This window comes from Bombina bombina, chromosome 3, assembly GCF_027579735.1.
Source record: "Bombina bombina isolate aBomBom1 chromosome 3, aBomBom1.pri, whole genome shotgun sequence".
Lineage (NCBI taxonomy): Eukaryota > Metazoa > Chordata > Amphibia > Anura > Bombinatoridae > Bombina > Bombina bombina.
The window spans coordinates 34,986,951-35,011,728 of NC_069501.1; the positions used below are offsets into that span (position 1 = coordinate 34,986,951).

The 24,778-nt window shown below is 38.6% G+C and overlaps 1 protein-coding gene across 1 annotated transcript in view; it reads left to right on the forward strand.

Moving 5' to 3' along the window:
• HAO2 (hydroxyacid oxidase 2) overlaps positions 1-24,778 on the forward strand; it is a 197,292-nt gene that overhangs the window by 137,154 nt on the left and 35,360 nt on the right. Inside the window, exon 6 of the mRNA XM_053705774.1 lies at positions 18,897-19,055. Coding sequence (XP_053561749.1) covers positions 18,897-19,055 — 159 coding nt within the window. The remainder of the gene's footprint in view (positions 1-18,896; positions 19,056-24,778) is intronic.

Consider the following 24,778-nt stretch of genomic DNA (forward strand, 5'->3'; position numbering starts at 1 on the left):
ACACAGGATATACCCTCCAAAGGTCGTCTGCCTGGGTGCTATGATGTTTTAAATATTTCCTGTACAAATGACAGCACTCTCAGGTCTTTTTTCAAAATGAGATCAACAAAAGTCTCTTTTTTAATGGAACGTTTTCGAGGAGCTTGTCCCCATCATCAGCATAACACTCAAGTGTAACAAAACATATTTTTATACAAGCAAACAAATTAATCAAATATTAACAACCTGTGTCTCTCTTGGTGTCCCAGAAAACCGCCAACCACTCGTGTTTGGAACGCACTATGCGTTCCAGTGCTCTGTAACCGGAAATGCCTAGTGTCACATGACTTCCGGTTTCGTGTATTTACAATATATCTTATCCGTGCAACATTTGCTTACTTCAAATCATGCTCCAAAATATATTTACTTACTATATGTCTATTAAACTTGCATAGACACTATATCCCCTTATCGTACTTGTGTTCTTATGATACACTTACTTTTCGCCACTGCAGCGTAATCTAACCAATCTCACATTGGTGTGTTAGTTTAATTTGTGCCAACTTTATATTTCTACTTTCCACTTTCCCTGTGTAGTCTATATGGTGTATCAGTGTCACTGTGTGGGTAATTACATTTATATGTGTATTTGCGATCTGCTTGTGTTCACTGTGCCCTTTTTGTTTGACTCAGTTACCATGGTTACCCAATAGTGCTGGCTATACATTCTCTGTGTGTCTTGCTATCTATATATATGGCCATATTCCCATTTGTTCCTTTATTGCACTTAGACTTTGTTGTCTATTGGTTACCCCACTGCACTCTATTATGCATGTGTATTTATCCTTCCCCTAAATGAGAGTATTGCGTTACTCAGCCCCTTTTATCTACGACCCTTTTGTCTTAGATGGTGTCTGCTTAGAGGCTAGTGGTCTAATTGTGCCTATACGCAGCTTACATTTTTTACACATACATTTCTGACATATAGTTTCCCAAATTCTAGTTTTGCTATCCTGATATTTTATCCATTTAGATGTAGCATGTCCTCTTAGTTAATGCTTTTTATTGTTTTCTCCTCTATGTTGTTATTTTTTGTTGTTTATTTGTTTTTCTAAGATTGTCTCTTTGTATGAGGGATCTTCGAATTTCCCCACTATGGTTCAATTGTCTCCTAGACTTCTATGCGCCGGATCTGCATATATAAGATGCCATTCCACTTTAGATTAGCAGTCTATTTCCATCTTGATGTGTATTTAGATGTTGTCCATACATTCCATGCTTGTCTTTTTGATGTGATAGGCTACTGTGTATCAAGGTTATGGGAGTAGTCGTTTTACTGGTAACCTGCCTTGACTATGTCTTACTCCAGGAGTAGTGGGAGGCACTTTCATGTCTCCCCCTGCTCCGATCATAGGTATCTGACTAGGACACTACCCCCCTTGGGGTCTGTGTCTCAGTCCTACCCTGATCTGGTGCACAGTGTCTGGCCATCGTACCTTTGTTTGTGTCTCCTACCTACACCAGTGCCTTAAAATCAGGTGCTGAGTTAAGCCCCCCTGGGTGTATTGTACCCAGTCTATACATCCATTCTGCTTCTCGTCTGAGAAGGGCTTTATTGCGATCCCCTCCTCTGTCAAGCTGGGGGATGTGATCAATTAAGATGTATCTGATGCTTGAGACTTGATGCTGTTTCTGGGTGCAATGTCTGGCTACAGGTTGATCTGAACTGCCTGTATCTAGTGCCACCCTTATCGCCCGCCTGTGGTTAGCCATTCTTTCGCGTAGCGTCCCACTGGTCTTGCCAATATAGAATTTGGCACATGGGCAGTAGAGTAGGTAGATTACATGTGTTGTATTGCACGACAGAGAGTGTTTGATGTAATACACTTTGTTAGTGTGCGGATGGTGGAAGGTCTTAGTGGCTATTAGGCCATTACATGTGGTACAGCCCAGGCATTTGTATGAACCTTTGATGTTAACCTTTTCTTTCTTTAGATAGCATTTTTTGGGGTCTGTTTTGACCAGCAGGTCCCTAAGATTTGTGCCCCTCCTGTATGCAATCATTGGTGTGAGGTTATGAGCAAATCTTAGTTTTGGGTCCGATTGTATCACGGGCCAGTGTTTCCTTAGGATCTTACCAGCCTCACTGGTATTTGGTGAGAATGTAGTTGCCATTATGAGCCTGTTAGATGTGTCTTTGTTTCTTTCTTTGTTCATAAGAGTTGTCTGTGTATACGGTAGTAGTTCCTGTACGATTGTATCTACCATATTCTTTTTATACCCCCGCTGTATGAATTTGTCCCTCATATACTGAAGTTGGGAGACCCCTGTGGCTTTATCTGTGTTATTGCGTATTACTCGCATCAGTTGTGATTTAATGATTCCTTTGAGTAGCGCTGGTGGGTGACAGCTAGTGGCACATAGTAAGGAGTTCCTATCGGTGGGCTTATAATACAGTGTAGTACCCAATGTACCATTTTGTATGTATACATTTAGGTCCAAGAAATGTACTTCTGTTGCACTGTGTGTTATTTTAAATCGCACCGGTGTGTTCGTGTTGTTAATGTATTGGAACCAATCTAATAGTGTGTCTTGTCCTCCCCTCCAGATTAAAAAGACATCATCTATATATCTTACATAGAATATTATAGATGTTATATCTTTATTCCACAGATATGTCTTTTCAAACTCAGACATATATATGTTGGCATACGATGGGGCCATATTTGACCCCATCGCCGTGCCTGATGTCTGCAAGTAGTATTGAGTTTCAAAGCGAAAATAGTTATGTGTGAGACAAAATTGCATAAGTGTCATAAAGTACTCAATTGGGGGTCCCTCATATTCTCTATCTTCAATGAGATGGTTCCTGACTGCTGTAAGTCCTTTGTCATGAGGGATGATGGTGTAGAGACTGTTGACATCCAGGGTTACCAGGATGTCTCCAGTCTCCACAGCAACATCCCCCAATTTACGTATGAGGTCATTTGTGTCAGCGATATAAGACATTGTTTTCTTTACTGTGGGTTGCAGTAGTATGTCAAGTAGCTGTGCTACTGGTTGTGTCATGGATTGTACCGCCGACACAATTGGTCGCCCTGGTGGTCTGTCCATGGTTTTATGGATTTTGGGCGTGGTATACAAAATTGGCACTTTTGGGTATTTAGTAGTACAGAATTCATATAAGTTTTCATTAAGATATCCCTGTTGGACTCCAAGTATTAAAACTTGGTCAAGTTCCTGCTTGAATTTGCCCGTGGGGTCTCTTGTTAGTGTGGTATATGTTTCGACATCATTTAACTGTTGCAGGATGTCCTCTCTATAGTCTGAATAATTCAAAAGGACAATGGCCCCGCCTTTGTCTGCGGGGCGAATGACCAATGAGTGATCATCCTGCAAAGTTTTGATGGCTTGCCTTTCTTCTTGTGTTAAGTTGTGTGTCCATTTTTTGTTAACTCTTATTGTTTCAAAGTCCTGCGTGGTAAGTCTTATGTAAGTCTTAGTTGACGCACTATTGCTATGCGGTTCAAATGTACTTGCCTTTTTGCATTTATCTAATAAAGACATTCCTGTCTCTTGTGTGGGGGTGTCTTGGAAGAATTCCTTGATTTTTAACACTCTATTATGTTTGTACATATCTATTTTAAGTTCTAGTTCTGGAGTGCTATGGCTTGGTATGAATGTTAGGCCTTTGTTGAGGACTTGTCTTTCTGCTATAGTTAGTATGTGCTCACTGAGATTGACTACTATGTCCTCATTCTGTTGCGGCGTGCTGGCCTGTATCTTCCTCCCCGCCCTCCTGATGTGTGGCCTCTGTCTCCTCCTCCTCCCCGTGACCTGGTGGTTACCCCTAAAAAATGACGTTCTGGGGTGGAGTGTCCCCTATGTACATATGTGTCCCCTCGTGTTGTTTGTGGTGTGTATGTACCTGGTGACATAGAAGTCGTATGTGAGGTGTTAGTGTCCGTTTCGGACGATTCAGCACCACTCGTGTCTATTGTTGCAAATTGTACTCGTCTGGGTCTATAGGTTCTTCTGTTTCTACCTTCTGTAGAGTTAGTTAACCATTTATATACCCTACCATGAGTGTAATCCGCATTGACAGAGTCAAGTTTTCTATTTTTGAAAACTGTTAAATCTGTTTTATATTTTTCTATCTGTTGGTTTAACTTAAGTAGCCAATTTTCCTGTTGGTCCAGTGTAAGTGTGGTGTTATGTGCCTCCTCAAATGTTGATATTTCTATCTTCACCCTTCCTAGTATATTTGTAACCTCTTCAATTACTAGGAGTACTAAATCTAAGGAGCACTTATTTAAGATATGGCACCACTTCCTTCTGAACTCTGGGTTATCACGCCCTATCGTAGGGATATTTTTAACCCTGAATCCCCTGGGTATGTGGCTAAGTCTGTAATATTCAGATAGATAGCTACCATGTAACATAAGATCTATTTCACGTTTTTTGAGTTTTAGTAAGTTGTGGTATAAATTTATAGGGGTCTCACCAGTACTTCTGTTGATTGGGGCGAATAGTATCCTCGCTGCATCATCCTGTGTATAGGTCACCGTACCTATTTGTGCCACCAGGGCATGTTCTCCTGGGGTTTCTTCCAGTTGCACTGTTGTATTTCCTGGTGGTGGTAATGCTGCTATTTGGGAAAAGACAGGTTCCATTTTAGTTATATTGTTCATGCAATGTAAATGAACTTCCTGGCTCAAATGGCTCTACAGTTCACTTTAGTTGTGTTAAATGTCCAGTATGCTAAGAGGTAATGTTCAATCAATGGTAGCATGCAAAAAAAATAAAGACAGTCTTTTTCTGGATTGTCACCAGTTGAGAGATGGGGGTATCACTGTGTATATAAAATTATACTACCGTCCATACCACACAGGATATACCCTCCAAAGGTCGTCTGCCTGGGTGCTATGATGTTTTAAATATTTCCTGTACAAATGACAGCACTCTCAGGTCTTTTTTCAAAATGAGATCAACAAAAGTCTCTTTTTTAATGGAACGTTTTCGAGGAGCTTGTCCCCATCATCAGCATAACACTCGAGTGTAACAAAACATATTTTTATACAAGCAAACAAATTAATCAAATATTAACAACCTGTGTCTCTCTTGGTGTCCCAGAAAACCGCCAACCACTCGTGTTTGGAACGCACTATGCGTTCCAGTGCTCTGTAACCGGAAATGCCTAGTGTCACATGACTTCCGGTTTCGTGTATTTACAATATATCTTATCCGTGCAACATTTGCTTACTTCAAATCATGCTCCAAAATATATTTACTTACTATATGTCTATTAAACTTGCATAGACACTATATCCCCTTATCGTACTTGTGTTCTTATGATACACTTACTTTTCGCCACTGCAGCGTAATCTAACCAATCTCACATTGGTGTGTTAGTTTAATTTGTGCCAACTTTATATTTCTACTTTCCACTTTCCCTGTGTAGTCTATATGGTGTATCAGTGTCACTGTGTGGGTAATTACATTTATATGTGTATTTGCGATCTGCTTGTGTTCACTGTGCCCTTTTTGTTTGACTCAGTTACCATGGTTACCCAATAGTGCTGGCTATACATTCTCTGTGTGTCTTGCTATCTATATATATGGCCATATTCCCATTTGTTCCTTTATTGCACTTAGACTTTGTTGTCTATTGGTTACCCCACTGCACTCTATTATGCATGTGTATTTATCCTTCCCCTAAATGAGAGTATTGCGTTACTCAGCCCCTTTTATCTACGACCCTTTTGTCTTAGATGGTGTCTGCTTAGAGGCTAATGGTCTAATTGTGCCTATACGCAGCTTACATTTTTTACACATACATTTCTGACATATAGTTTCCCAAATTCTAGTTTTGCTATCCTGATATTTTATCCATTTAGATGTAGCATGTCCTCTTAGTTAATGCTTTTTATTGTTTTCTCCTCTATGTTGTTATTTTTTGTTGTTTATTTGTTTTTCTAAGATTGTCTCTTTGTATGAGGGATCTTCGAATTTCCCCACTATGGTTCAATTGTCTCCTAGACTTCTATGCGCCGGATCTGCATATATAAGATGCCATTCCACTTTAGATTAGCAGTCTATTTCCATCTTGATGTGTATTTAGATGTTGTCCATACATTCCATGCTTGTCTTTTTGATGTGATAGGCTACTGTGTATCAAGGTTATGGGAGTAGTCGTTTTACTGGTAACCTGCCTTGACTATGTCTTACTCCAGGAGTAGTGGGAGGCACTTTCATGTCTCCCCCTGCTCCGATCATAGGTATCTGACTAGGACACTACCCCCCTTGGGGTCTGTGTCTCAGTCCTACCCTGATCTGGTGCACAGTGTCTGGCCATCGTACCTTTGTTTGTGTCTCCTACCTACACCAGTGCCTTAAAATCAGGTGCTGAGTTAAGCCCCCCTGGGTGTATTGTACCCAGTCTATACATCCATTCTGCTTCTCGTCTGAGAAGGGCTTTATTGCGATCCCCTCCTCTGTCAAGCTGGGGGATGTGATCAATTAAGATGTATCTGATGCTTGAGACTTGATGCTGTTTCTGGGTGCAATGTCTGGCTACAGGTTGATCTGAACTGCCTGTATCTAGTGCCACCCTTATCGCCCGCCTGTGGTTAGCCATTCTTTCGCGTAGCGTCCCACTGGTCTTGCCAATATAGAATTTGGCACATGGGCAGTAGAGTAGGTAGATTACATGTGTTGTATTGCACGACAGAGAGTGTTTGATGTAATACACTTTGTTAGTGTGCGGATGGTGGAAGGTCTTAGTGGCTATTAGGCCATTACATGTGGTACAGCCCAGGCATTTGTATGAACCTTTGATGTTAACCTTTTCTTTCTTTAGATAGCATTTTTTGGGGTCTGTTTTGACCAGCAGGTCCCTAAGATTTGTGCCCCTCCTGTATGCAATCATTGGTGTGAGGTTATGAGCAAATCTTAGTTTTGGGTCCGATTGTATCACGGGCCAGTGTTTCCTTAGGATCTTACCAGCCTCACTGGTATTTGGTGAGAATGTAGTTGCCATTATGAGCCTGTTAGATGTGTCTTTGTTTCTTTCTTTGTTCATAAGAGTTGTCTGTGTATACGGTAGTAGTTCCTGTACGATTGTATCTACCATATTCTTTTTATACCCCCGCTGTATGAATTTGTCCCTCATATACTGAAGTTGGGAGACCCCTGTGGCTTTATCTGTGTTATTGCGTATTACTCGCATCAGTTGTGATTTAATGATTCCTTTGAGTAGCGCTGGTGGGTGACAGCTAGTGGCACATAGTAAGGAGTTCCTATCGGTGGGCTTATAATACAGTGTAGTACCCAATGTACCATTTTGTATGTATACATTTAGGTCCAAGAAATGTACTTCTGTTGCACTGTGTGTTATTTTAAATCGCACCGGTGTGTTCGTGTTGTTAATGTATTGGAACCAATCTAATAGTGTGTCTTGTCCTCCCCTCCAGATTAAAAAGACATCATCTATATATCTTACATAGAATATTATAGATGTTATATCTTTATTCCACAGATATGTCTTTTCAAACTCAGACATATATATGTTGGCATACGATGGGGCCATATTTGACCCCATCGCCGTGCCTGATGTCTGCAAGTAGTATTGAGTTTCAAAGCGAAAATAGTTATGTGTGAGACAAAATTGCATAAGTGTCATAAAGTACTCAATTGGGGGTCCCTCATATTCTCTATCTTCAATGAGATGGTTCCTGACTGCTGTAAGTCCTTTGTCATGAGGGATGATGGTGTAGAGACTGTTGACATCCAGGGTTACCAGGATGTCTCCAGTCTCCTCAGCAACATCCCCCAATTTACGTATGAGGTCATTTGTGTCAGCGATATAAGACATTGTTTTCTTTACTGTGGGTTGCAGTAGTATGTCAAGTAGCTGTGCTACTGGTTGTGTCATGGATTGTACCGCCGACACAATTGGTCGCCCTGGTGGTCTGTCCATGGTTTTATGGATTTTGGGCGTGGTATACAAAATTGGCACTTTTGGGTATTTAGTAGTACAGAATTCATATAAGTTTTCATTAAGATATCCCTGTTGGACTCCAAGTATTAAAACTTGGTCAAGTTCCTGCTTGAATTTGCCCGTGGGGTCTCTTGTTAGTGTGGTATATGTTTCGACATCATTTAACTGTTGCAGGATGTCCTCTCTATAGTCTGAATAATTCAAAAGGACAATGGCCCCGCCTTTGTCTGCGGGGCGAATGACCAATGAGTGATCATCCTGCAAAGTTTTGATGGCTTGCCTTTCTTCTTGTGTTAAGTTGTGTGTCCATTTTTTGTTAACTCTTATTGTTTCAAAGTCCTGCGTGGTAAGTCTTATGTAAGTCTTAGTTGACGCACTATTGCTATGCGGTTCAAATGTACTTGCCTTTTTGCATTTATCTAATAAAGACATTCCTGTCTCTTGTGTGGGGGTGTCTTGGAAGAATTCCTTGATTTTTAACACTCTATTATGTTTGTACATATCTATTTTAAGTTCTAGTTCTGGAGTGCTATGGCTTGGTATGAATGTTAGGCCTTTGTTGAGGACTTGTCTTTCTGCTATAGTTAGTATGTGCTCACTGAGATTGACTACTATGTCCTCATTCTGTTGCGGCGTGCTGGCCTGTATCTTCCTCCCCGCCCTCCTGATGTGTGGCCTCTGTCTCCTCCTCCTCCCCGTGACCTGGTGGTTACCCCTAAAAAATGACGTTCTGGGGTGGAGTGTCCCCTATGTACATATGTGTCCCCTCGTGTTGTTTGTGGTGTGTATGTACCTGGTGACATAGAAGTCGTATGTGAGGTGTTAGTGTCCGTTTCGGACGATTCAGCACCACTCGTGTCTATTGTTGCAAATTGTACTCGTCTGGGTCTATAGGTTCTTCTGTTTCTACCTTCTGTAGAGTTAGTTAACCATTTATATACCCTACCATGAGTGTAATCCGCATTGACAGAGTCAAGTTTTCTATTTTTGAAAACTGTTAAATCTGTTTTATATTTTTCTATCTGTTGGTTTAACTTAAGTAGCCAATTTTCCTGTTGGTCCAGTGTAAGTGTGGTGTTATGTGCCTCCTCAAATGTTGATATTTCTATCTTCACCCTTCCTAGTATATTTGTAACCTCTTCAATTACTAGGAGTACTAAATCTAAGGAGCACTTATTTAAGATATGGCACCACTTCCTTCTGAACTCTGGGTTATCACGCCCTATCGTAGGGATATTTTTAACCCTGAATCCCCTGGGTATGTGGCTAAGTCTGTAATATTCAGATAGATAGCTACCATGTAACATAAGATCTATTTCACGTTTTTTGAGTTTTAGTAAGTTGTGGTATAAATTTATAGGGGTCTCACCAGTACTTCTGTTGATTGGGGCGAATAGTATCCTCGCTGCATCATCCTGTGTATAGGTCACCGTACCTATTTGTGCCACCAGGGCATGTTCTCCTGGGGTTTCTTCCAGTTGCACTGTTGTATTTCCTGGTGGTGGTAATGCTGCTATTTGGGAAAAGACAGGTTCCATTTTAGTTATATTGTTCATGCAATGTAAATGAACTTCCTGGCTCAAATGGCTCTACAGTTCACTTTAGTTGTGGTAAATGTGACACTAGGCATTTCCGGTTACAGAGCACTGGAACGCATAGTGCGTTCCAAACACGAGTGGTTGGCGGTTTTCTGGGACACCAAGAGAGACACAGGTTGTTAATATTTGATTAATTTGTTTGCTTGTATAAAAATATGTTTTGTTACACTTGAGTGTTATGCTGATGATGGGGACAAGCTCCTCGAAAACGTTCCATTAAAAAAGAGACTTTTGTTGATCTCATTTTGAAAAAAGACCTGAGAGTGCTGTCATTTGTACAGGAAATATATATATATATATATATATATATATATATTCTATGGAATATTTAGAATTTTTCAGTACATCTATATTCATTATCTACATTAATAAACATTTTACAATATTTTGTATTTAATCAATACATAACGTACCTTACTATAACTCATGTCTGGTTAGCGCACATGAAGAATTAGTGTACTCTTGTCTGGTTTATGACCTGAATCACATTATGCATATTTTACATTCCAATGTTCTCCACATAGATTTTTTAAAAATGTTTTTATTATTAAAGGAATAGAAAGGTCAAAACTGAAATGTGCATGGGTACATTTAACAAGATGCTTCTAGTAAAAGTTATGACTGTTTTTCTGCGATAATTGCACATAATATTATTATACTTTATTTATAAAGCACCAACATATTCCGCAGAGCTGAAAAACAAACAAAGGTATATCTCCTAATAAAGTATGATACTAGCAAGCAAAAGACAAATGTTAGTCCTCTGAGCCTAACAAATGCATACAGACCAATTCAAAAACACAGTTGCTTGCGCTAAACCAGCAAAGTATCACCAGATTAAAAAAGGAAAGATGCAATGCATCCACAAATACAAATTTAATAAACACAGTATCTATGTACAAGTTAAACCACCGATTAGAATTAGCAACAGTAGGAGGTCCTTGATATAAAGTCAAACTTAAAGGGACAGTCAACACAAAAAATGGCTCCTGGCTTAGAAACAGGCAGAAATTTAGAGGTTTAAAGGTTATATATTAATGTTGGTTGTGCAAAGCTGGAAATGAGTAATGAAGGCGTTATCTAACTTTTTAAACAATAACATTTTTTGTGTTGACTGTCCCTTTAAGTTTGACTTTCCTGGTTCTTTAAGGCTAATCCTCCTACATATCTTTCTCTTACTGGTTTCAGCAGATAACAAATGAAAAACAATGCACTTTATACTAACATAATGATCGTGGATAGCCTTTCCAGCTGCAGACTGAAGCCCAAATCATCCAAATAAGCAACCTCTGGGTTAGAAGAAACAGAATATAGAACATAGAGCGCTCTGTCAAATTTCTGTTATCCACTGCCAGAACTCAACTAGAACTGGGATTGAAGCTTGTTGGTCACATGAATAGGACGTCACGCACGACAACACCTTCCAAACATGTCAAAGTTGTTCACTTGCCATTCCAGACAGACATGCCGGGTACAAACCAAAAAGAGGTATGTCTCTTACGGGGGTGAATCACTATCTGGACCAGAGGTTCTAGACGAAACGATTCGGAAGTCGTACACACGTAAACCCTCTATGGAACGAACAGGTACAGGAATGTGGGGAGAAAATTAACCAGGTATAGATATACCCTTGCCTTTGCACATTTCAGGATAAAATGACTGTCCCATGACACATATAACAGACTCATCAGGCTATAAGTAATCAAGGATTTCAAAGACTTGAAGTGAATTTCCCTTACAAAATAGTGGTTAACCGGACATTATGCTAAACTGAGAGTCTATCGCACTTTATATCCTACTGTTGCTATTTTTAATCTTTATTGTATATTAGAAGATATACCACCAGTGGCTTAACTTGTACATCAATACTGTGTTTATTGCATTTGTATTTGTGGATACATTGGCATCTACTTATCAAGCCGTCAACTTACTTGCATTCAACGGCACCAATAAGCTCGCCTAAGATCACCTAACTTTGCTGCCGCGGACCTGAATACGTTCTCCAAAGTTACCAAAAAAGCTGTCAAAAAGCCGCGCACCAAGTACGGGGCGATGAGCAGCGGACTGTTGTTAACTAACAGTCATCGATCTCGCTGCTCTTCGGATTTTTCCCAGCTTTACTGGTACCCTGTCACTAAACACCCACACTATACTATACTGTTTTACCCCTATACCACAGCTCCCGGAGCCCACTGCAACTTTAATAAATGTATTAACCCCTAAACAGCTGCTCACGGACCCCGTCGCAACTAAATAAAGTGTTTAACCCTAAACCGCCGCTCCCGGAGCCCACTGCCACCTACATTATACTTATTAACCCCTAATCTGCCGTCCCCTACACCGCTGCCACCTACATTATACTTATTAACCCCTAATCTGCCCCCCTACACCGCCGCCACCTACATTATACATATTAACCCCTAATCTGCCCCCCCTTACACCGCCGCAAGTTTGTATTTATTTTAACTAGGTAGAATAGTTGCTAAATAGTTATTAACTATTTAATAACTACCTAGCTAAAATAAATATAAACATACCTGTAAAATAAAACCTAACCTATGTTACACTAACACCTAACACTACACTACAATTAAATTAATTGCCTAAATTAAATACAATTAAATACAAATAAAATTATCTAAAGTACAAACCCCCCCCACTAAATTACAGAAAATAATAAACAAATTACAAGATTTTTAAACTAATTACACCTAATCTAATCCCCCTAACAAAATAAAAAATCCCCCCCCCAAAATAAAAAAAGCCCTACCCTACATTAAATTACAAATAGCCCTTAAAAGGGCCTTTTGCGGGGCATTGCCCCATAGTAATCAGCTCTTTTACCTGTAAAAAAAAAGTACAAATCCCCTCCAACATTAAAACCCACCACCCACACAACCAACCCTACTCTACAACCCACCCAATACCCCCTTAAAAAAAACCTAACACACCCCTTGAAGTTCACCTTACCGGGAGAAGTCTTCACCCAACCGGGCTGAAGTCCTCAACGAAGCCGGCAGAAGTGGTCCTCCAGACGGGCAGAAGTGGCCCTCCAGACGGGCAGAAGTCTTCATCCAGATAGCATCTTCTATCTTCATCCATTCGGCGCGGAGCGGCTCCATCTTCTAGACATCCGACGCAGAGCATCCTCTTCATCCGATGTCTTCTTGAACAATGACGGTTCCTTCAAGTGACGTCATCCAAGATGGCGTCCCTTCAATTACGATTGGCTGATAGAATTCTATCAGCCAGTCGGAATTAAGGTAGGAAAAATCATATTGGCTGATGCAATCAGCCAATAGGATTGAAGTTCAATCCTATTGGCTGATCCAATCAGCCAATAGGATTGAGCTTGCATTCTATTGGCTGTTTTTAGGGGGATTAGATTAGGTGTAATTAGTTTAAAAATCTTGTAATTTGTTTATTATTTTCTGTAATTTAGTGTTTGTTTTTTGTACTTTAGATAATTTTATTTATTTGTATTTAATTGTATTTAATTTAGGGAATTAATTTAATTGTAGTGTAGTGTTAGGTGTTAGTGTAACATAGGATAGGTTTTATTTTACAGGTATATTTGAATTTATTTTAGCTAGGTAGTTATTAAATAGTTAATCACTATTTAGTAACTATTCTACATAGTTAAAATAAATACAAACTTGCCTGTAAAATAAAAATAAACCCTAAGCTAGATACAATGTAACTATTAGTTATATTGTAGTTATCTTAGGGTTTATTTTATAGGTAAGTATTTAGTTTTAAATAGGAATAATTTATTTAATGATAGGAATATTTATTTAGTTGATTTTTATGAGTGGCGCTACCAAGCTGAGGGTACACTAAGTTTTTATAAAATGACTTAAATAAGTCTGTATGTTTACTAGTTACCATGTATCGCACTGTCAATAAGCACTCAAATAATTCTAAATGGCGCTATTTAGCTTTGGGTATACTTAATAAGTATATATGTATAATAAATCACATAGAGTAAGATGTACAAAAATAGTGTATTTATTTAGTTGACCAATGTCAAATATTTACTATATTGGTATTAAAAAATATATATTGAAACATATAAAAACAATAACGAGTTGTGGCCACAACTAATATGAACTTAAGTTAAAAATGTAATCCTATTCAAAAGCAATTCATTCGTTTACGCTGAAAAATTGCTAATATAATACCCAGATGATTCCCTAGATAAGAGAAATAACTTTGTGCAAAGTGCAAAATAAAAAAACAATTTACATTTGATATTTGCCAGCTTAAGTGACTGTTTAATAGAACGATTTCAAAACAAATAATATTCGTAGTGAAACTTGAATGTCCCAATGTGATATCAAATTTCAATAGATGATATTGAATCCTTTAAAGTAAGGTTATAATGTCCGTATAATAGGGAGTACCCAGTTCAACCCTGTGAAACCTTGTGAATCTGCTGTGTAGCGTGAAAAGGTTAATTGAAAGTCTCAGATGTGTACAGGTGAGCAGGCTAGAAACTCTGCTGTTAGGCAGACTTACCTGGCTGTGTTCCCATCCCATTTACTTCCTGTGCAGCTGCTGCTGGTGTGAATAAACATAATCAAGGATAGAAAGAATCCGTTCAAAGCAATAGATCTTTAAGACCCATTTGGAAAATACGGGTCTTACATACGAGTATTTGGAACCACTTTAAAGGATCCTTCTTCACCGACGACTTCCCAACGAATGACGGTTCCTTTAAGGGACGTCATCCTAGATGGCGTCCCTCGAATTCCGATTGGCTGATAGGATTCTATCAGCCAAACGGAATTAAGGTAGGAAAATTCTGATTGGCTGATGGAATCAGCCAATCAGATTCAAGTTCAATCCGATTGGCTGATCCAATCAGCCAATCAGATTGAGCTTGCATTCTATTGCCTGTTCCGATCAGCCAATAGAATGCGAGATCAATCTGATTGGCTAATCCAATCAGCCAATCGGATTGAACTTGAATCTGATTGGCTGATTCCATCAGCCAATCAGAATTTTCCTACCTTTATTCTGATTGGCTGATAGAATCCTATCAGCCAATCGGAATTCGAGGGACGCCATCTTGGATGACGTCCCTCTAAGGAACCATCATTCGTCGGGAAGTCGTCAGTGAAGAAAGATGTTCCGCGTCGGCAGGATGAAGATGGATCCGGAAGAAAGAAGATTGAAGATGCCGCTTGATAGAAGACTTCAGCCGGATCATGAACCTCTTCAGCTCCCGCTTGGATCAAGACTTCAGCCAGATCATGGACCTCTTCAGCCCCCGCTTGGGCCAAGACTTCAGCCGGATCATGGACCTCTTCAGCCCCCGCTTGGGCTTGGATGAAGACTTCGGAGCCTGGACCGATCGGTGATACCCGGCGTGGTGAAGATAAGGTAGGATGATCTTCAGGGGCTTAGTGTTAGGTTTATTTAAGGGGGGTTTGGGTTAGATTAGGTGTATGTGGGTGGTGGGTTGTAATGTTGGGGGGGGGGTATTGTATGTTATTTTTTACAGGCAAAAGAGCTGAATTCTTTGGGGCATGCCCCGCAAAAGGCCCTTTTCAGGGCTGGTAAGGTAAAAGAGCTTTTCTATTTTAATTTTAGAATAGGGTAGGGCATTTTTTTTTATTTTGGGGGGCTTTGTTATTTTATTAGGGGGCTTAGAGTAGGTGTAATTAGCTTAAAATTGTTGTAATCTTTTTCTAATGTTTGTAAATTATTTTTTTATTTTTTGTAACTTAGTTCTTTTTTTATTTTTTAGTTAGTTTATTTAATTGTATTTATTTGTAGGTATTTTATGTAATTAATTTATTGATAGTGTAGTGTTAGGTTTAATTGTAGATAATTGTAGGTATTTTATGTAATTAATTTATTGATAGTGTAGTGCTAGGTTTAATTGTAACTTAGGTTAGGATTTATTTTACAGGTAATTTTGTAATTATTTTAACTAGGTAGCTATTAAATAGTTATTAACTATTTAATAGCTATTGTACCTGGTTAAAATAATTACAAAGTTGCCTGTAAAATAAATATAAATGCTAAAATAGCTACAATATAATTATTCGTTATATTGTAGCTATATTAGGGTTTATTTTACAGGTAAGTATTTAGCTTTAAATAGGAATAATTTATTTAATAAGAGTTAATTTATTTCGTTAGATTTAAATTATATTTAATTTAGGGGGGTGTTAGTGTTAGGGTTAGACTTAGCTTTAAGGGTTAATAAATTTATTAGAGTAGCGGTGAGGTCCGGTCGGCAGATTAGGGGTTAATACTTGAAGTTAGGTGTCAGCGATGTTAGGGAGGGCAGATTAGGGGTTAATACTATTTATTATAGGGTTATTGAGGTGGAAGTGAGGCGGATTAGGGGTTAATACATTTATTATAGTAGCTGTGAGGTCCGGTCGACAGATTAGGGGTTAATTATTGTAGGTAGCTGGCGGCGACATTGTGGGGGGCAGATTAGGGGTTAATAAATATAATATAGGGGTCGGCGGTGTTATGGGCAGCAGATTAGGGGTACATAGGTATAATGTAGGTTGCGGCGGTGTACGGAGCGGCAGATTAGGGGTTAAAAATAATATACAGGTGTCAGCGATAGCGGGGGCGGCAGATTAGGGGTTAATGAGTGTAAGGTTAGGGGTGTTTAGACTCGGGGTACATGTTAGGGTGTTAGGTGCAGACATAGGAAGTGTTTCCCCATAGGAAACAATGGGGCTGCGTTAGGAGCTGAACGCTACTTTTTTGCAGGTGTTAGGTTTTTTTTCATCCCAAACTGCCCCATTGTTTCCTATGGGGGAATCGTGCATGAGCACATTTTTGAAGCTGGCCGCGTCCATAAGCACCGCTGGCATTGAGAGTTGCAGTGGCGGTAAATTATGCTCTACGCTCCTTTTTTGGAGCCTAACGCAGCCATTCTGTGAACTCTAAATACCAGCAGTATTTAAAAGGTGCGGGGGAAAAAAAGCCAGCGTTAGCTACGCGGGTCGTTACCGACAAAACTCTAAATCTAGCCGTTAGTGTATCCTCAGCTTGGTAGCGCCACTCATAAAAATCAACTTGCTGTTTCCTTTTGACTGATTGGGGAGATCTCAGTCTGTTTTGAGAGGCTTAGAGGGCTAGACTGTGTCCAGATTTTTTTCTGATTAAGGAATATTTATTTAGATTTATTTAAATTATATTTAAGTTAGGGGGTGTTAGGGTTAGACTTAGGTTTAGGGGTTAATAAATTTAATATAGTGGCGGCGGTGTAGGGGGTGGCAGATTAGGGGTTAATAAGTATAATGTAGGTGGCGGCGGTGTAGGGGGGGCAGATTAGGGGTTAATAATTATAATGTAGGTGGCGGCGGTGTAGGGGGGCAGGATAGAGGTTAATAACTTTATGTAGGTGGCGGCGTTGGCGGGGCGGCAGATTAGGGGTTAAAAAGTATAATGTAGGTGGTGGCGGTATAGGGGGTGGCAGATTAGGGGTGTTTAGACTTGGGGGGACTCGCTGCTTTCAGACTCCCATTGATTCCTATGGTATCGGCCGCCTCCAGGGCGGTGGATTGAAAACCAGGTACGCTGGGCCGGAATAGTGGCGAGCGTACCTGGTAGAATTTTGTTAACTAGCTAAAGTAGTCAGATAGTGCCGAATTCGCATTCGGAACATCTGAGGTGACGTAAGCATCGATCTGTGTCGGACTTTGCCCGGCGGATCGTATGTTACACCACAAAATTTTACTTTTGCCGGGAGTGAGCACAATGTTATATATATGACACACATGAACTAACACTGTCTAACTATGAAAAACTTTCAAAATACTCTGAGCTAAGATGCGATTTTCAACGGTTTAGAAATCAGTTTGAGCCTCGCTAGGTTTGGCTTTTCAAAAATACCACCAAGGGAACAAAGCAAATTTGATGATGAAAGTAAATTGGAAAGTTTTTTAAAATGTTATGCCCTATCTGAATCATGAAAGTTTAATTTTGACTTTACTATCCCTTTAAGTTTAAGGATTAAAATGTTTATAGGTTATGTCATTTAAAAGGGACTGAGCCAGCTTTGGGGTAGATGCCTTCAGCTGAGCCTTAAAGGGATGTAAACTTTTATTTTTTTATTTTATGTTTCAGATAGAACATATATTTTTAAACAACTTTGCAATTTACTTTATTGTCAGATTTGTTTCATTCTCTTGGTATCCTTTATTAAAGGAGCATCAATGCACTACAGGAAGCTAGCTGAAACACATCAGTAAGCCAATGACAAGAGGTATATATGTGCAGCCACCAATCAGCAGCTAGCTACCAGTTCCTGAGCCTATTGAGGTATGGTTTTCAACAAAGGTTACCAAGAGAACTAAGCAACTTTGATAATAGAAGTAAACTGCAAAAGTTGTTTAAAATTATATTCTCTATCCAAATCATGAAAGAAATATTTTGTGTTTCACGTCCCTCTAAAATAAAAGTGAGACATATTTTTATGGTTTATAGTTAGCCTTTCTGATTATTATAGGGCATTATGGTTAGATTAGCAGGAGTAATGAAGAACGTTATCTTCTGCCTGTTACTGTCACCATTAATATGAACCAGAGAGACTATTAATATTACATATTATGGCACCAAATCCTTTTATCTCTCTTTATCCCAGCTTCATTTCCCCTTATTGTTACTAGGTGATTATTTTTTTCATTATTTTAAAACAGAGAATGAATTTTGTCCTCTGACAATTTATAAATGTGATTTGTTATTGTTTAGTTGTGTGTAGTCACCATTTTGTTACCAATACATTTGATGTACAACTCAAAACTTATATTTTTTTTAAAGAGACATAACATTCAGAACTGAAATAGATGTGTGCGCATTTCCATTTGAAATACTTTTAGGGCTCCATTTATCAAGCTGTGATAGCAGCTATAGAATCCCAGTGTCACACGAGCCTGAAACGCTAGTTAAGTAGCAGCGGTTTTAAGACCACTACTTTAGCTCTCCGCTAACTAAAGTGTGGCGGTTTGGGATGATTAACAGCCCCTTTATGCACGTGACTGGCCATGCGCAAGCAGGGGGTGGCATTTAACAAGGCTGGGGTGACAAATTTAATGACATTGAACCTTTTATACAATAAAAGTATAAAGAGATCTGGTACAAATATCTACACATTTTACTGTAATTGCATTTATTTATTTATTTAGATTTTTTTATCAATGTAAAGTGCTGTGATAACATTGGTCTCTGTATATTTCTGTAACCTGTTACTATACAGTATGCTCCCTATAATATATATATACTATATATCTGTACAACTTAAGTTTAACTGAATCTGCCTGTTTGTTTGATGCCTGTACTTACAGATTGATGCTCTGTCTGAGATTGTGGAAGCAGTACAGGGTCGGATCGAGGTATACGTAGATGGAGGGATTCGGACCGGAAGTGATGTGCTGAAGGCGCTGGCCCTTGGAGCAAAGTGTGTGTTCATCGGGAGGCCCATAGTGTGGGGTCTGACATATAAGGTGTGATACGTTGTGTTTTATTACATATGTAGTGTGTGACATGGGTCACCAGAAGTTTTTTTTCTTTATTATAACTATTTTACATATTTTAGAATAATGTTAAAACCATAAACCTATAATATAACACAAACGGAACTATGCAGTGGCCACAATTTATTAATTTATTAACTACTTTAGATTTTAAATTCTTCAATGTAGTCCCCCTTTGCCTTGAAAACAGCTTTGCACATGCTTGGCATTTTGTCAACCAGCATCATGAGATGCCTCCTGGGAAGCTTTTCTATTCTTGAAGGAATCACCTATATGCTGGGTACTTAGGCATGTCTGAAGTTGTCTCACAGTTTTCACAGCATTCTCTAAGCATGTTAACACTGAAGGACCAAATATAAGCTAGAAACTTTGTCTCAGAATATGCAATGCACTAATCATACTGATTCAACTGAAAAACTAGAAGTGAATGCAAGTTGCTGAACACTTAGCACAAGTGTAAATTGCCCCTGGTACCCATTTAGCATGCTGTCTGGGTGTAATATATGCTTGGTGTACTAACTTGGTATGTGCCTCCATTATATCAGCAGGGTTGCCTCTCTGACCCTAGTAAAGCTTTGTATTATTACCTCTTCTGTGAACCTGATGTCTCTTAAATTCGCATTTGGTCAATGCTTGCTGCACGATTGATAGTGTGTGCTGCGCAGGTATCAATTTATATATTGGCTATATGAAATGATTACTCTGCTTCACAAGTATGCAAAGTCTGTCAATATTAGTGAGCCACTTAGTAATTGTGTGCACACATAATGGCCCCAATTTATCAAGGTCTGTCGGACCTGATCCATCAGTGCGGATCAGGTCGGACAGACCTCGCTGAATACGGCGAGCAATACGCTCGCCGTATTCAGCATTGCACCAGCAGTTCACAAGAGCTGCTGGTGCAACGCCACCCCCTGCAGACTCGCAGCCAATAGGCCGCCAGCAGGGGGGTGTCAATCAACCCGATCGTACTCGATCGGGTTGATTTCCGGCGATGTCTGTCCGCCTGCTCAGAGCAGGCGGACAGGTTATGGAGCAGCGGTCTTTGTGACCGCTGCTTCATAACTGCTGTTTCTGGCGAGCCTGCAGCTCGCCAGAAACACGGGGCATCAAGCTCCATACTGAGCTTGATAAATATGCCCCAATGTCTGCATTTATTATAAGCAAACTTGGCTCTATTTGAGATATTAAACTAATTATGTATTGAAATGTATAAAAAAATTATCCCAGAGTTCAATAAATGTGAAACAGATGTGATAAGTTGCCATTGGCGAAATACTCCCGTAGTAAGCCCTGGGAGGAACCTAGGATTACATTGTAGTGGCAGAAATCTTTTCACTTCTCTCTGTATAGCCCATTTCTTTCAAAGTCTAGTCCAGGCCTTTAAAGGATCCCTAAACAATGCTATTACTAATGTAAGGCTGACGAGAGGTCATTGACGTGTGGGGTAAGTAAGGTGTATAAAAAGGGATGTAGAATTTGTCTTTTTAAGGAAATTACACCAAAATGATTGGTTTATGTCAACTAATGGATTACCATTTTATTGATTGTTGCCCAATTATACCACTGAATATTTGGAAGACCCAATTCTTCTGATTCAGCTGGTAACACCAATTTAATTCCCCATATACATTTTTCTTCCTCTTCCAGATAAAGTTATTTGAGATAACCTGAACATCCTTACATGTTAATAGAAGGGGCGGAATGTGTAATGGTTATAACAATTTTGGAAAGGCTGTGATTTTGATCAGATTATAATAATGGGAGCTGATTCTAGCTTTTTGTGTGTTTGAATCACAGTATCAATAATAAGCTTATACTGTATAAGAGGGAAGGGTTAACGTCTAGGAAAATGCCCAAATATTTAAAATGTACCATCTGTAATCTTAAGGGCCGTTTTTGAAATAGAGGATTGATTATTGTTGAGCAACCATATCACCTCTGACCTATCAATGTTAATTTTGTATCCTGTAAAACTTCTGAATCTATCAATTATATTCATAAGCTTAGGAATGTGTAGTCTAGGGTTAGCTATATATAGTAGGAGGTCATCAGAATATAAGGATACATGTATCTGCTGGAGTCCAATTCATAGGCCTTCTTCTCTGGCAAATCTAAAAAGCCAATGGCTCTATGGTGAGGTCATGTAGGAGAGTTGAGAGGGAGCACCCCTGTCTAGTTCCCTTCTACAAAGCAAAAGATGGAGAAACAACACCATTGATAAGGATAGATGCCATAGGGTGAAGCACAATAAGATAGTATCCCTCAATGCCAAACTGATCTACGGTGGTGTAGAGATGATCCCACTACACCCTATCAAATGGTTTCTTTGCCTCCTGGGCAAGAAGGCAGGCATGCGCCAAATCCACAATGTTTTTATCTTGTTTTCATTGCCAATAGTACGAGTTAACAGCAACTGTTTTACAGATATTTGTAACTGACGAACGATTCTTCACAAAACCGTTTTGGTCAAGTGAGGGAAAACACCAGCCAAACGGTCAGCCAAAATTTTTGTGAATAACTTATAATTGCTTGAAAATAGAAATCTGCTTGCACCAAAACAAAGGGTATAACAGACTTCTATAAGAGGTGCCAAATGCAACAAAATATATGTGACTATATACAAATCCAAGAAATGGCAAAAAACAAGATAAAATAATGATATTACTACTAATAATAATAATACAAAGCAAACAGTACATAACTAAGTAAGGCAAATAGTGCAAATAGTGACTATATCACCAAATACGGTATAGGCTAAGGTGTTAACGTCAACATTGTCAATCCCACGGATCTCCAATAGTTTGAACAACGTGCAGACAGCTGATCTTGATATGTCTAGCCAGACACTTCAGTAACTGTAGCAAAAAAGAGCAAAGGGACAGGGGGGATCGGAGCTACTTACAAAGTAGAAAGCACATAGATAGTGCAAATCAGTCGAATCAGGTCCAAAAAGTTGCCCAACAGACTTGCCCTCAGCGATACTCCCAGGAATGTGACCGGGTCCGTGGAAGGAAGATCTCACACAGTCACAGAGCCAAATTCTTCTGGAACATGATTTCTCACAAAGGGGCAGTTCTCTCGTGCAGCGGCAACAAAATAATCCACTCAGGGAAAACGAGCAGCAGCAGACCACATATAGCGGTAAACTCTGTGATGACAACCAGCTCCACTTGAGGGTGTCGCTCAAACTTCCAAGAGCATTGCTCAGATAAGTGGAAGTAATTGCTGTCAGGAAAAGGGGGTAGCTAGATGTGGATTATTCCAATTAGGCAGTAACTGTTAAGATGGGATATACCCAATATATAAAAAGTTCCAGGCAGCAGCGATTAAAACCATTTAATATTGAATAAAACAGGTGGGCATATAGCAACGCGTTTCTCGGTGTCACAGCACCATTTCATCAGGCTATATTTCTAACACAAGCTGCTGGACATTTAAAAGAAATCCTAACCAATCAAAATTCAAGTTAAAAACAACACCTCTATAAGTCGTCATAGGGATTGTATATACATTAAAAGAAAGTTTCAGACAATAAGACATCATTAAACATCGTGACATAAACATGGGAATAAAATAAAATGAATTGTTACCAAAACTAGATAATGATGGCATGAATTGCAAAAAGAATTCAAAAGGTTTATTAAATATATTGGTGTGTTGTTACTTTGTTATTCTATAGCCAGTACTTGTTCATATAGAACTGAGATTTAATTGGGTAAAGATTATATCACTTACATTATTAAAAATGTTTAAAGAATATCAAAAAGTGTTCGGGTGGACATGTGATATGTCTCATAAACAAATGTTTTATTTCTAACACATATAAAAAAAAGTGTGAGTGATGTTATTTAGGCAGTGACAAATTTAGGATCTGATAACTATCGAGGGTTAAAGGGACACTGTACCCAAATTTTTTCTTTTGCAATTAAGAAAGAGCATGCAATTTTAAGCAACTTTCTAATTTACTCCTATTATCAATTTTCTTCGTTCTCTTGCTATCATTATTTGAAAAAGAAGGCATCTAAGCTTTTTTTTTGGTTTCAGTACTCTGGACAGCACTTTTTTATTGGTGGATGAATTTATCCACCAATCAGCAAGGACAACCCAGGTTGTTCACCAAAAATGGGCCGGCATCTAAACTTACATTCTTGCATTTCAAATAAAGATACCAAGAGAATGAAGAAAATTTGATAATAGGAGTAAATTAGAAAGTTGCTTAAAATTTCATGCTCAATCTGAATGACTAAAGAATTTTTTTGGGTACAGTGTCCCTTTAAGTAGCTGGCTATGATTCCATCGATTTGCATATCATAATGTCACATTATTTAATTTATGCTTGAAACTAATACTATAATAAAAATATAAAAGTTACACAATATGAATATGTATAAAAATAATTCATTAAAATAAAACTGAAAATACATCCTTTTATATTATGCATCAAACTAGGTGGATATATGCAATTTATATTAGAAACGATTTACCATCTACTCTAATGAGTGTAAACTCTAAAATACCTAAAAGTATAAGTGTGAGTGTGTAAAAAAGTAAAGTGTGTGTAGAATGAGCAATAATATAAAGGACATAATATCCTCTAGACTCAGTGTATGTGCTCTGAGCAAATGGAGGTTAAATGGTGGTAACAACAATAAATCTGTAGTAGAGAGTGTAATATCTAGTGTAACTGAATCGATATAAGTATTTATCTAAAATTGAGATGTAGTAATGGTAGTTTGTAAACTAAAACTACAAGTGATTATATAGGATAATCTGGATGTTACAATAAAAATTGCGTTATAAGATATATGTGATATCAAATCAAAGTAATAATGACATAATTAGTGCGGAAGAAAGTAGTAAACTAAAATAGTTATCAGTGTAGCAATAATAATGCAGCGATAATAATGCAATCTAATGGAGGGGTGATATGATTAATATACCATGTTGATATAATGGAATATTAGAAGGCTGCTAGATCCATATTCATATTGAGACCAGAGGGAAACATAGTTTGGAGTTTATATATCCAATATGTCTCCCTCTGTCTTAATCTATTGAAACGATTATATAAATGTGATTTGGGAATGATTTTTAAGGGCAAGTGGAAAACAGATCTAAATTCCCTCCATGGACTAGGTAACAATGTTTAGGTGCGCTGTGTTTAAGAAATTTGTTCTTCACGTTCCGAAAATGTTTTTTTCCATCTATTTCTCACTATCCGACAGGTGTGACCCACATATTGAATGCCACACAAACAGTATGTTAGTAGATATACTACAGCGTTGCTTTTACATGTCAAATTTTAAGAAATAGAATATTTGAGATTAGTAATATGTGATTGAAATTGGACACAGCCTGGGCTGATACACTTGCACATATTACAGTTCTTAAGATGACATTTAAAAACACCCTTTTTGGACAGGGAATTATTATTCAAGTTGAAGGAATGTTATTTGGATTATTATTTTTGTTTTTATTGTTGTTCTTATGTAGAACAATTTTGCAAGGAACAAAATGATTTTTAAGTGTTGGGGCTCGTTTAAAAACACATTTAGGTCTACTGACCCTTTTTCCATTTGTATTGCTGGTCTACCCTATCAGGTGCTAACTTATAATTGCTGTTTAGCAGTGAAATAGGTCTGTACAACGAGATAATGGTAGGGTCGCGGTCAGGTTTTGGGAGCACACAA